Source organism: Delphinapterus leucas, chromosome 4 (assembly GCF_059928025.1).
Source record: "Delphinapterus leucas isolate spDelLeu-1000000601 "Yukka" chromosome 4, BTC_Dleu_Yukka2, whole genome shotgun sequence".
Lineage (NCBI taxonomy): Eukaryota > Metazoa > Chordata > Mammalia > Artiodactyla > Monodontidae > Delphinapterus > Delphinapterus leucas.
In genome coordinates, this window is record NC_143132.1 from 66946696 (window position 1) to 66960573 (window position 13878).

Consider the following 13878-nt stretch of genomic DNA (forward strand, 5'->3'; position numbering starts at 1 on the left):
TTTTTTTTTTTTTTAATATATTGAGCTCATGAGCTGTTTGTAGATTTTGGAGATTAATGCCTTGTTGGTTGCATGGTTTGCAAATATTTTCTCCCAACTTGTGGGTTGTCTTTTTGTTTCGTTTATGGTTTCCTTTACTGTGCAAAGGCTTTTGAGCTTAATTAGTCCCATTTGTTTATTTTTGTTTTTATTTCCATTACTCTAGGAGATGACTTGAAAAAGATATTGCTGTGATTTATGTCAAAAAGTGTTCTGCCTATGTTTTCCTCTAAGAGTTTTATAGTATCCGGTCTTACAATTAGGGCTTTAATCCATTTTATTTTTGTGTACCATCTTAAAGAATGTTCTAATTTCATTCTTTTACTGTAGCTGTCCAGTTTTCCCTTCACAATTTGTTGTAGAGACTGTCTTTTCTGCTTGTATACTCTTGCCTCCTTTGTTGTGGATTAATTGACCATAGGTGCATGGGTTTATTTCTAGGCTTTCTGTCCTGTTCTATTGATCTATATTTCAGTTTTGTGCCAGTACCATACTGTTGTGATGACTGTAGCTTTGTAGTGTAGTCTGAAGTCAGGGGAACTGATTCCTCCAGCTCCGTTTTTCTTTCTCAAGTTTGCTTTGGTTATTTGGGCTCTTTTGTGTTCCATACAAATTTTAGGATTTTTTGTTCCAGTTCTGTAAAAATTGTCACTGGTAATTTGATAGGGATTGCATTGAATCTGTACATTGCCTTGGGTAGTGTAGTCATTTTCACAATGTTGATTCTTCCAATTCAAGAACATGGATATCGTTCCATCTGTTTGTGTCATCTTCAGTTTCTTTCATCAGCATCTTATAGTTTTCAGTGTACAGGTCTTCTGCCTCCTTAGGTAAGTTTATTCCTAGGTATTTTATTCTTTTTTATGCAGTGGTAAATGGGAGTGTTTCTTTAATTTCTTTATCTGATCTTTTATTGTTAGTGTATAAAAATGCAACAGATTTCTGTGTATTAATTTTGTATCCTGCAACTTTACAGAATTCATTGATGAGCTCTAGTAGTTTTCTGGTAGCTACTTTGGGATTTTCTATGTATAGGATCATGTCATCTGCAAACAGTGAGCTTTACTTCTTCTTTTCCAGTTTGGATTCCTTTTATTTTTCTTCTCTGATTGCCATGGCTAGGACTTCTAAAACTATGTTGAATAAAGGTGGCAAGAGTGGACATCCTTCTCTTGTTCCTGAACTTAGGTAAAATGCTTTTAGCTTTTTGCCTTTGACTGTGATGTTATCTGTAGGTTTGTCATATATGGCCTGTATTATGTTGAGATATGTTCCTCAGTGCCCACTTTCTGGAGAGTTTTTATCATAAATCGGTGTTGGATTTTGTTAAAATCTTTTTCTGCATCTATTGAGATGATCATATGGTTTCTATTCTTTAATTTGTTGATGTGGTGTATCACACTAATGGCTTTGCAGATATTGAAAAACCCTTGCATCTCTGGGATAAATCCCACTTGATCATGGGGTATGATCCTTTTAATGTATTGTTAGATTCAGTTTGCTAGTATTTTGTTGAGGATTTTTGCATGTATGTTCATCAGTGATATTGGCCTATAGTTTTCTTTTTTTGTGACATCTTTGTCTGGTTTTGGTATCAGAGTGATGGTGGCCTCATAGAATGAGTTTGCGAGTGTTCCTTCCTCTGCATTTTTTGGAAGAGTTTCAGAAGGATAGGTGTTAACTCTTCTCTAAATGTTTGATAGAATTCACCTGTGAAGCCATATGGCCCTGGTCTTTTGTTTGCTAGGAGTTTTTAAATCACAGTTTCAATTTCAGTACTTGTGATTGGTCTGTTCTTATTTTCTATTTCTTCCTGGTTCAGTCTTGGAAGGTTGTGGCTTTCTAAAAATTTGTCCATTTCTTCTAGTTTGTCCATTTTGTTGGCAAATAGTTAGTTGCTTATAGTAGTCTCTTAGGATGCTTTGTATTTCTGTGGTGTACATTTTAACTTCTTTTTCATTTCTCATTCTCATCATTTTATTGATTTGAACCCTATCCCTTTTTATCTTCATGAGTCTGGCTAAAGGTTTATCAATTTTGTTTATATTCTCGAAGAACCAGCTTTTAGTTTCATTGATCTTTTCTGTTGTTTCATTTGTCTCTATTTCACTTATTTCTCCTCTGATCCTTATGATTTCTTTCCTTCTACTAACTTTGGGTTTTGTTTGTTCTTCTTTCTCTAGTTGCTTCAGGTGTAAGGTTAGGTCATTCATTTGAGATTTTCCTTGTTTCGTTAGGTAGGATTGTATTGCTATAAACGTCCCTCTTAGAACTGCTTTTGCTCTGTCTCATAGGTTTTGGATCATCATGCTTTCATTTTCATTTGTCTCTAGGTATTTTTTGATTTCCTCTTTGATTTCTTTAGTGATCCATTGATTTTTTAGTAGCATATTGTTCAGCCTTCACGTGCTTTGTTTTTTACAATTTTTTTTATTGTAGTTGATATTTAATCTCTTAGCATTGTGGTCAGTAAAAATGCTTGGTATGATTTCAGTTTTCTTAAATTTTCCAATGCTTGCTTTGTGGTCCAGCATGTGATCTATCCTGAACAATGTTCCATGTGCATTTGAAAAGAATGTGTATTCTGCTGCTTTTGGATGGAATGCTCTATAACTATCAGTTAAGTCCATCTGGCTTAACGTGTCATTTAAGGCCTGTGTTTCCTTATTGGTTTTCTTTCTGGATGATCTGGCCATTGATGAAAGTGGGGTGTTAAAGTCCCCCACTATTATTGTGTTACTGTTGTTCTCCTTTTATGGCTGTTAGCATTTGCCTTATATATTGAGGTGCTCCTATGTTGGGTGCATATATATTTTCCACTGTTATATCTTCTTCTTGGATTGATCCCTTGATTTTTATGCAGTGTCCTTCTTTGTCTCTGTTTCAGTCTTTGTTTTAATGTCTTTTTGTCTTATATGAGTATTGCTACTCTGGCTTTCTTTTGATTTCCATTTTTATGGAATACCTTTCCATCCCCTCACTTTCAGTCTGTATGTGTCCCTAGATCTGAAGTTTGTCTTTTGTAGACAGCATATATATGGGTCTTGTTTTTGTATCCATTCAGCAAGTATATGTCTTTTCATTGGGGCATTTAATCCGTTTACGTTTAAGGTAATTACTGATATGTATGTTCTTATTGCCATTTTGTTAATTGTTTAGGATTTGTTTTTGTAGGTCTTTTTTCTTCCCTTACTCTTTTGTTCTCTTCTTTTGTGATTTGATGCTAATTTTAACATTGTGTTTGGGTTTCTTTTTCTTTTTTGCATGTGTATCGTAGGTTTTTCAGTTTGGGGTTACCATGAGGTTTTTTTTTTTACCATGAGGTTTTGATACCGGTCTATATAGAAACAATATTGTTTTACGTTGCTGGTCTTTTGATTTCAAATGCATTTTCAATATCCTGCATTTGTGCTTTCCTCTTCTCACGAATGCTGCTTTTGATATCATATTTGTTAGTGGATGATTTCCTACCTTTACTGTGTGTTTTTCTTTACCAGAGGGGTTTTCCATTCGTAATTTTTTTGTGTCTAGTTTTGGTCTCTTCTTTTCCCTATAGAGAAGTTCCTTAAGTGTCTGTTGCAGAGCTGTTCTGGTGGTGCTGAATTCTCTTAGCTTTTGCTTTTCTATAAAGCTTTCATTTCTCTGTCGAATCTGAACGAGAACCTTGCTGGGTAGAGTATTCTTGGTTGTAGGTTCGTTCCTTTCATCACTTTAAATATATCATGCCACTCCCTTCTGGCCTGCAGAGCTTCTCCTGAGAAACAGCTGATAACCTTGTGGGGATTCCTTGTAAGTTATTTGTTGCTTTTCCCTTGTTGCTTTTAATATGTTTTCTTTGTCTTTAATTTTTGTAATTTGATTACTATGTGTCTCGGCATATTCCTCCTTGGGTTTATCCTGCCTGTGACTCATTGCGCTTCTTGGGCTTGGGTGACTGTTTCCTTTCCCATGTCAGGGAAGTTTTCACCTGTTATCTCTTTAAATATTTTCTGAGGGCCTTTTTCTCTCTCTTCTCCCTCTGGGACCCCTATAATGCAAATGTTGGTGCATTTTATATTGTCCCAGAAGTCTCTTAGACTGTTCTTGTTTCTTTTCATTCTTTTTTCTTTATTCTGTTCTGCAGCAGTGATTTCCACCACTCTGTCTTCCAGTTCACTTATCTGTTCTGCCTCAGTTATTCTGTTATTGATTCCCTCTAGTGTATTTTTAATTTCAGTTATCATGTTGTTCATCTCTGTTTGTTTATTCTTTAGTTCTTCTAGATCTTTTTTAAACATTTCTTGTGTCTTCTCAATCTGTGCCTCCACTTTCTTTCTGAGATCTTGGATCATCTTTACTGTTATTACTGTGAATTCTTTTTTGGGTAGATTGCCTATCTCCACCTTGCTTTGTTGTTCTGGGGTTTTATCTTGTTCCTTCATCTGGGACTTATTCTTCTGCCATGTATCATTTTGTCTAACTTTCTGTGATTGTGGTTTCCTTTACATTGGCTGCAGGGCTGTAGTTTTTCTTGCTTGTGCTGTCTGCTCCCTAGTGGATGAGGCTGTCTAAGAGGCTTGTGCAGGACACTGGTTCTTGCCCACTGGTGGGTGGAGCTGTGCCTTGTCCCTCTGGTGGGTAGGGCTGTGCCAAGGGGTGTGTCTAGAGAGCTGTGGGTTCAGGAAGACTTTATGCACCCTGTCTGCTGATGGGTGGAGCTGTTTTCCCATCTTGTTGGTTGTTTGGCCTGGGCATCCCAGCACTGGAGGCTGCAGGCTGTAAGGTGGGGCCAGGTGTTAAGAAAATGATAGTCTCTAGGAGGGCTCACACCAATGAGTACTCTCAAGAACTGCCACCACCAGTGTCTTTGTCCCTGTAATGAGCATAGCCTTCTCCCACCTCCACAGGAGACCCTCCAATACCAGAAGATAGGTCTGGCACAGTCTTTTATGAGATCACTGCTTTTTCCATGCGTTCTGATGCACACGAGACCTTGCATGCACCCTCCAAGAGTGGTGTTTGTGTTTCCCCCAGTCCTGGAATTCCTGTGATCAAACCCTGGTGGCGTTCAAAGCCAGATTCTCTGGGGGCTCCTCCTCCCCTTGCCACCATTGTCAGACCCCCAGGCTGGGGAGCCTGATGTAGGGCTCAGAACTTTCACTTCTGTGGTATAATTATTTTCCAGTGGGTCACCCACCTGATGGGTATGGGATTTGATTTTATAGCAGTTGCACCACTCTTACTGTCTCATTGTGGCTTCTTTGTCTTTAGATATAGGCGATTTTTTTGGTAGGTTCCAGCTTTTTTTGTTTATTTTGTTTTGTTTTTTATCGATAGTTGTTTAGCAGTTAGTTGTGATTTTGGTGTTTTCATAAGAGCAGTGAGCTCATGTCTCTCTACACCATCTTGTCTCCGTCCTTTGTAATTTTCTTTCTTTTTTTTTTTTTTGCGGTGTCTTTGGTTTAGGTATTAGGATAAAAATGGCCTCATAGAGTGAACTTGGAAGTGTTCCCTCTTCTTGACTATTTTGAAATAGTTTTTGAAGGATAGGTATTGATATTAGTTCTTCTTTTTATGTTTGTAGAATTTCCTGGTGAAGTGGTTTGGTCCTGGAGCCTTGTTTGCTGGGAGCTTTTAAAAATTATAAATTCAATTTCACTACAAGTGATAGTTTGTTCAGATTGTCTGTCTCTTCATGACAGTCTTGGAAGGATATGGTTCTAAGAATTTATTTTATCTAGGTTGTTCAATTTATTGGCATATAACTGTAGTATTCTCTTATGTTTTTTTGTACCTTGTGATATCAATTATAAATTCTCCTATTTCTTATGTTGTTAATTTGGATCTTGTCTTTTTTTTTCTTGATGAGCCTAGCTATAAACTTATCAATTTTGTTTATCTTTTCAAAAAATAAGTTCTTGGTTTTATTGATTTTTCTGGTTTTTGTTTGGGGGGGTCACTATTTTATTTATTTCCTTTCTGATCTTTATTATCTCCTTCCTTCTCCTGACTTTGGGCTTTGTTTGTTCCTTTTTTTTTATTCTTTCAGATGGTGGGTTAGGTTGTTCATGTGAGATTTTTCTTATTTCTTGATGAAGGCCTATATCACTGTAAACTTCCCTCTTAAAATGACTTTTTTTGGTGTGTGTCCCATAGATTTGGAAAGTTGCATTTTTAGTTTTATTTGTCTTGAGGTATTTTACAATTTCTTCATTGATCTATTGGCTTTTTAGTTGCATGTTGTTTAGTCTCCATTTTTTTTTTTTTACCCATTTTTCTTTCTGTGATTGATCTCTAGTTTTGTATTAGTTTCTAGTTTTTTTTTTTCAGAAAAAATGCTTGATGTCTTTTTATCCTTTTAAATTTGTTTAAACATGTTTTGTGGCATAGCATGTAATGTGACCTGGAGAACATTCCATGCGCCCTTGAAAAGAATGTGTAGTCTGCTGTTTGGTGATGTAAAGTCCTTTAGATACCTATTAAGTCCAGTTGGTCTAATGTGTCATTTAAGACTACTGTTTCTTAATTTTTTTTCTGGATAATATGTTTATTGATGTAAGAGGATGTTAAAGTACCCTACTATTATTGTATTATTGTCAATTTCTCCCTTTACGTCTGTTAAAATTTGCTTCATTTACTTATGTGCTCCTATATTAGCTGTATATATGCTAACAAGTCTTATATCCTCTACTTGTATTGATTCCTTTATCATTATATGATGCCCTTCTTTTTCTTCTGTGGTTGATTTTGTCTGATGAGAGTATTGCTACTCCATCTTTCCTGTCGTTTGCATTTGCATGAAATATCGTTTTCTATTCCCTCGCTTTTAGTCTGGGTGCCTTTAGCTTTGAAGTGAGTCTCTTATAGCCAAGATATAGATGTGTCCTGGGTTTTTTTAAATACAATCAGCACTTTATGTCTTTTGATTTGAGCATTTAATCCATTGACATATAAAGAGAGCATTGATTGGTATGTACTTATTTCCATTTTGTTACTTGTTTTTTGTTACTTGTTTGTTGTTTTTGTTTTTCTCTGTTCTTTTCTTCTTCTTTTAATTTCTTCTCCTGTGGTTTGATGGGGGTGTGTGTGTGTGTGTGTGCGTGTGTGTGTGTGTGTGTGGTATGCTTGTGTTCCTTTCTCTCTAGTTTTTGTGTACCTATTGCCTATTGTATGGTTTTGATTTGTGGTTAACATGGAGTTTATATATGTTGACCTATAACTATGTCTTCTTCCAAAGCAGTAGTCATTTAAGTTTAAACACATTCTAAAAGATCTACATCTTTTACTCCCCTCCCCCATGTTTTTTGTTTTTGATGTCATATTTTACATCTTCATATTTATCCCTTAACTGTTTATTGTAGTTATAGTTGATTTTGCAGTTTTTGTCTTTTAATCTTCACATTAGCTTATTTAAGTGGTTGATCCACAGTCTTTACTATATATTTGCCTTTACTAGTGGGATTTTTCCTTTCCTATAAATTCTTACTTGTTGTAGCCATTTCTTTTCCATTTAGGGAAGATGCTTTAACATTTCTTTTAGGGTCAATTTAGTTAGTATTGATGAACTCTTTTAGTTTTTGCTTGTCTGAGAAATTTTTTTCTCTCCTTCATTTATGAATGATAATCTTGTGGGACAGAGTATCTCAGGTTGTAGGTTTCCCCTTTCAGTACTTTAAATATATCATGCCACTCCCTTCTGGCCTGCAAAATCTGTAGAATAATAAGCTGATAGCCTTATGGGCATTCCCTTGTATGTGACTCTTTGTTTTTCATTTGCTGCCTTTAGAATTCTCTCTTTATCTTTAACTTTTTCCATTTTAATTATGATATCTCTTGGTGTGGGTCTCTTCAGTTCATTTTCTTTGGGACCCTCTGTGCTTCCTGTATCTGGATGTCTGTTTCCTTCTTCAGGCTTGAAAATTTTTTAGCCATAATTTCATCAAACACATTTTCAACCCCTTTCTCTGTCGCTCCTTCTTGAACCCCTATAATGCAAATGTTAGTATGCTTGATGTTGCCTCAGTGATCCCTTAAACTATCCTTACCTTTTTTTTTTTTTTTTTGTGGTACGCGGGCCTCTCACTGCTGTGGCCTCTCCCGCTGTGGAGCACAGGCTCCGGACGCACAGGCCCAGTGGCCATGGCTCATGGGCCCAGCTGCTCCGTGGCACATGGGATCCTCCCAGACCAGGACACGAACCCGCATCCCCTGCATCTGCAGGCGGACTCTCAACCACTGCGCCACCAGGGAAGCCCTATCCTTACCTTTTAAAATTTATTTTTCTTTTTGCTTTTATGATTGGGTGATTTCCATTATTCTATCTTACAGATTGCTTATGCATTCTTCTGCATCACCTAGTCTGCTGTTAAATCCTTCTAGTGTGTTTTTCATTCCAGTTATTATATTTTTCTCTGACTGGTTCTTTTTTATATTTTCTAGTTCCCTGTTAAAATTCTCACTGTGTTTATCTATTCTCTTCCCAAGTTCAGTTAGCATTCTTATTACTAATGCTTTGAACTCTTTATCTGGCAAATTATCTCTGTTTCATTAGTTGTTTTTTCAGGGCTTTGTTTCTTGTTCTTTTGCTTGAAACAAATTCCTTTGTCTTCTCATTTTGCTTAACTTTCTTTGTCTTTACAAAATTAGGTGAAACATTTACCTGTTTCAGTCTTGCAGGGGTGTCCTGTGTGACAGCATCCCCATACAGTCTTCACATGCTGAGTGGCTTTCTTGGGATTGCTAATCTGAAGTGAGCACAGGTCACATCTTCCCTTTGGGTGTGCTGGCAGCTACCACCTTGCTGGGAGGCAGGGGTGGACGTGGAGGGGCTAGAGCCAGAGCCAGGTGTGAGCCTGGGTTTCTTCTATGCTCAGTGGCTCCCTATGAGAGTGGGTTTGGGACCCAAGATGCTGGAGCTGAAGTCCCATGTGTCGATTGGAGCTGGTTCCATTCCCTTAAGTGTGCACTCTCCCCTGCCCTCGGTGTTGGCACCTCCATCCCAGTGGAAGGGAACATAAGAGGAAGAGGGGCTTGAGCAGCCCCCAATGGGGCTGGGTTATGCCCTGGTATGGTCCCAGTAAGCCAGTCAGAGCCCCAGGCCATTTCTGATCCGCTGCCTTCATGTGCTCACCAGAAACATTCTCCCTTGCCCTGTTTAGAAGCAGGGCCTGGCCCTAGCTGGCTCTGCTTCCTCCAAATGTGTGTACCTTCACCCTAGTGGAGAGCAGCTCTGGAGCAAGAGGAGCTGGAGCAACTGCCTGCCATGGGCCAGGGTGCCTGCTGGGTTGATTCCCATACAGGAGCCAGAGCCCCAGGCTGCTCCCAAACTGCTTCCTCCCCACACACCGGCAGTGGCTGCCCTCACCCTGTTCAGATTCAGGCTGGTTGCACACCAGCTCCATCACCTCCAAGTATGTTATTCCTTAGCAGTGGCAGCCTTTGCCCTAGTGGAGAGGTGTGCTGGAGCAAGAGGGGCTGCAGCAGTCTCCAGATGCAGGCTGGGGTGCACTGGGGCAGTAGTGGGAAACTGGCCTGAGCCCTGGGGCGTTTTCAGCCTACTTTCTCCACCTTGTTCCTGGGAGTAAGCAAGCATGCGTGAGTGGAGTCTCAGTTTCTTTCAACTCTCTGGTACATCCCACTGGTTTTTAAACCTGCTCAGGGGACTCATCTACCTGATGTCCAACCCAGTGGCTGGGGTGCCCAATATGTAGTTCAAAGCCCTCAGTCCCCAGGGAGGATCTCCCAACCTGTGATATCTCCTTCCTCTTGTCTGTTTCCTGCTACAAGAACTGGTCCCAGCCTGATCCCTTCTCCTCCCTTCCTACCTGACTCTATGTGAGTCTTTCTTTATAGCCTTGGTTGTAAAACAGCCTATCTGCCAGTCCCTAGTTTGTTTTCAGCTAGAGTTGCCCCACACATAGATCTGTTTTTGATGCATTCACTGGGGGAGGTGAGCCCAATGTCCTACTCCACCATCTTGACTTCTCCATTTCTTTATTAAATGCATTTAGTTCGTGAATTGTTTTCCTGATTTTGCTTAGTTGTATATCTGTGTTTTCTTGCATTTCATACAGTTTAAGATGATTTTACATTCTTTGTCAGGGAAATCATAAATTTCCATTTCTTTGGGGTCAGTTGCTGGAGCTCTATTACTTTCCTTTGGTGGCATCATATTTGCATAATTCTTTGTTGTCTATGTAGCCTTATATTAGTGTCTGTGCATTTGTGAAGCAAGCACCTCTTCCAGTCTTTACAGGCTGGTTTCAGAAGATAAAGACGTTCTGTTTGTTTCCCGAGCTGATAGGATTACTTCCATAATTGCAGTTGTGCTGCATTAGAGCCAGTTGTGAGGCTTTTGCTGGGTCTGCAGTAGCATCTATGATTTGTGGGCTTGATACTGGGTCTTATGTTGGTGTGGATCCCTTCCAGTCCCCAGGTAGATGTGACTACCTGCAGTACCTTGCTTAGTAGGGTCGGACTGGGACAAGGGTCTGCTTTGGGGTCCACGTATGGGTCCCCAGATAGCAAGCCTATTACCAGGTAAATGGTGGGTGTGGCTCCTGCCAGATCTTGGGTGGACTGCTGCCTGGTCACTGGATGGGTCCCTGGATGGACAGGACTGACCCTGGACTGTGGCTGAGAGGTACTGGAACTGAGCCTCAGTGCTGTTTCAGATTCCACAGCCAAGCTTTGCTCTGCAGTCATGGATGGGTATGTCTCCCTCCAGATCACTGGATGGGCTGAACTGGTCCCTGACTGTGGCCAGAGGGGCTAGGGTTGAGTATAGGGCCCTTTCAGGATCTCTTGGAGTGCAGTTATGTTTTCTGACAGGTTCCTGTGCCAGGACTGCTTGGGGATTGTGGTTGGGAGTATTAGGCCCTTTCAGGATCTCTGGGAGTGCATACAGGAGTGTGTCCTGTTGGGTACCTGTGGCAGCAGAACTGTTCACAGCCTCCAGTTGGGAGGGGCTAGGACTCAGTGTAGGGCCCTTTCAGATCTCCAGGGTTGCAGCCAGGTGTGTTTCCTACTGAGACCTTGGACCCTCAGGACTGCTGTAGACTGGCAGACTGTAGTTATGAGGAAGCTGGAGTCACATACAGGGCCTTTTCAGGAACTCCAGGGGACAGAGACAGGAGTGTCTCCTGCCTGGTCTTTGTGCAAGCAGAAATTCTAGAAGACTGGCAGTGAGGGGGCTTGAGCTGAGTATAAACCCCTTTTAGGATCTTAGAGGGTACAGACAAGCGTGTTTCCTATAGGGTTCCTTTGCCAGCATGATTGTTCCTAGACTGTGGCTGGGACTTGCTGGAGCCCTGTTACAGGCCGTTTCAGAATCCACAGTCTGACAGACTGTACCTTACTTCCAGGGACTTACCTTCAGGGGTTCCCACACCGCAGCCTAGTGAGGCTGGAGCTGGTTCAAAGGTCACTTCCTGTTCTACAGCCAGGAACAAGTTCTTTAAGTTCTTTATTATGTCTATTACCTGATACATGAATGAGTGTGACTCCTTTGGGTCCCTTGACATGTGGCATATACTGGTGACAGACCCAGAGCCAAATGGAGCTGTAGCTAAGTTCTCAGGGGTACAGAGCTATTTCTGTTTCTATAGCTGAGACCCCAGTCAGTGAGTCAGCTGCCTAAGTGCAAGCCTGTCTCCTCAAAATGGCTTTCTTCATTCTTGGACTGCACCAGGGTTTCACAATCTCCAACCTGGATCCTGAAGCTCCTGTGAAGACACTTTTGTCTGTGAGTGTAGATGCAAAATTATTGTTCTTGAAGGAGGTTGATTATGTACGAGGGACATTTTATCCAGCCATTTTTCTGACAAGCAATGCTATATAATGTAATTTCCATCAACTAAGACCAAGATTTTTCAACTCTTTATTTACAAAAATAAAGATAACTAGTAAGCCAAATGTCAGTTGCTAAGTAAGTTAGTTTTTTCTTTACACGTTAATGCTAATTAAAATGTTAGAATCCTTGACTTTTATTATTTTAGACTTGGGAGACCTGGCGTTGATTGTTATTGTCAACATGAAAGTGGTGCAGCTGTTCTGCAGCTCCAATTCTTGATCAATGAGGTAAGGATTTTCTTAGATATTTCTATCTCACACACACATTGTGTAATCTTTTTAATATTATTTTTCTACATGCTTAAAGATATATACGTATGCAATATTGTTCATGGTCACATTTTTCATAAAAGACTGTACTCCTATATTTGTCAGTTTATTAAATTTTAAAGGAAAAATTTTGTATGTACCAGAAGATCCTGTTATTGTGATTGTGTAGTATAATTTATAGATTAATTGTTTAACTGGTTTTTAAAAAATTACTAAAATCCTTTGATTGCTACACTGACCATTAAACTCTCCCTCTACACACTCTCCTCCCACCAATTTGTTTTCTAATCCAGCATTAATTTTCATGTTTTGTCTTTATCTTCCGTTAAATAATCTTTATCTTCCGTTAAATAATCTTTTCAGTTATTTACTTTGGGCTTCTTTGTCTGTATATATCTCCATATTCATTTGTTGTTATACATATGCATAGCTTTATAACAATTGGCTGCCTACCCTACTCCTGTTTTTATAGACCTATGGTGATGAGGAACTCCCTAAAGACAAAGTTTGTAAAGCTCAGAAAGTTTGCAGATCTTCCAGTAGTTGAAGGCTACTTAAGGCCTTCTTTTTTTTTTTTTTTTTTTTTTTTTTTTTTTTTTTTTGTGGTACGCGGGCCTCTCACTGTTGTGGCCTCTCCCGTTGCGGAGCACAGGCTCCGGACACGCAGGCTCAGCGGCCATGGCTCACGGGCCCAGCTGCTCTGCGGCACGTGGGATCTTCCTGGACCGGGGCACGAACCCATGTCCCCTGCATTGGCAGGCGGACTCTCAACCACTGCACCACCAGGGAAGCCCCTTAAGGCCTTCTTGACTCATATTTTTACAATGGATCCTTGAGTCTTTTGAACTCTTTTATATTAAGTGATTCAGTCAATGCAAAAATGTTTTAAGAGTTTATGCCATACCAAATTTGGGCACTTAGGAGATTGAACTCAGTGTGTTGAAAGAAAAAAAAAAGAGGTATCACTGGTTGTTTCTTGTGGCATGAATGATGATCTTTTATTCAGTATCTCTATATATTTGCATATATATATATTCTAAGAACTTTTACTCATAAACATGGGTGAAATGTTTCATATTACTTTATACCAGAGATACCTGAGGCATGAAAAATTTGTGATACTGGGAAATGTCCACTTTTTACTTCTCTTAGCTCAAAAATCTTTCTCGTAAGGCTGTGAGATTCTCCTTGTTGACCAGCCTAGCATATTTCATGTTGTAGGCATACTTGCTGTGGGGTACCAAAACGAGAGAGGGAAATAAGGAAGAGCAGGGGAAACATTAAAAAAATATTTTATCGTAATAACTAGTCTTTAGTATCTAGACTGACAACCTTTTTGAAGTTTCAGTGTTACTCTATAGCTCCTAGTTGAGAGATCTCAGCCTTTTGCCTTCTGCATGGATGTTTACTGGCAGGCATAAATTGTTTCCAGGTGATTTTCTCTGTGTCTTGTCCTCTGAGAATTGTCTTCAGGGCTGTAAGTTTGCCTCTGTGCTGTTACATAACTAAGAAGAAATAAAGGCAAGCCTTCAACATCTTTCCAGTGTTTACATTGTCTGTCCTGAACTGCTCACCTCGATCTGCCTTATACTCAACTTCTGTACCTTTTTCCAAACTTCCTAGCTTCTGACCTCTTGACCTGTGTTTTTAATCTTTTCACAGATCTTTATTAGTAGTACTTTTTATGGATTTGCTTTTGTAAATGAGCCCTAGACACCCTGCCAATGTGCTTACTTTCAT

At 39.7% G+C, this 13878-nt stretch overlaps 1 protein-coding gene across 1 annotated transcript in view; it reads left to right on the forward strand.

Annotated features, from left to right (window-relative positions):
• Positions 1-13878, forward strand: part of STXBP5L (syntaxin binding protein 5L) — a 384965-nt gene that overhangs the window by 78584 nt on the left and 292503 nt on the right. The window contains 1 exon segment of the mRNA XM_089909991.1: positions 12015-12096. Coding sequence (XP_089766117.1) covers positions 12015-12096 — 82 coding nt within the window.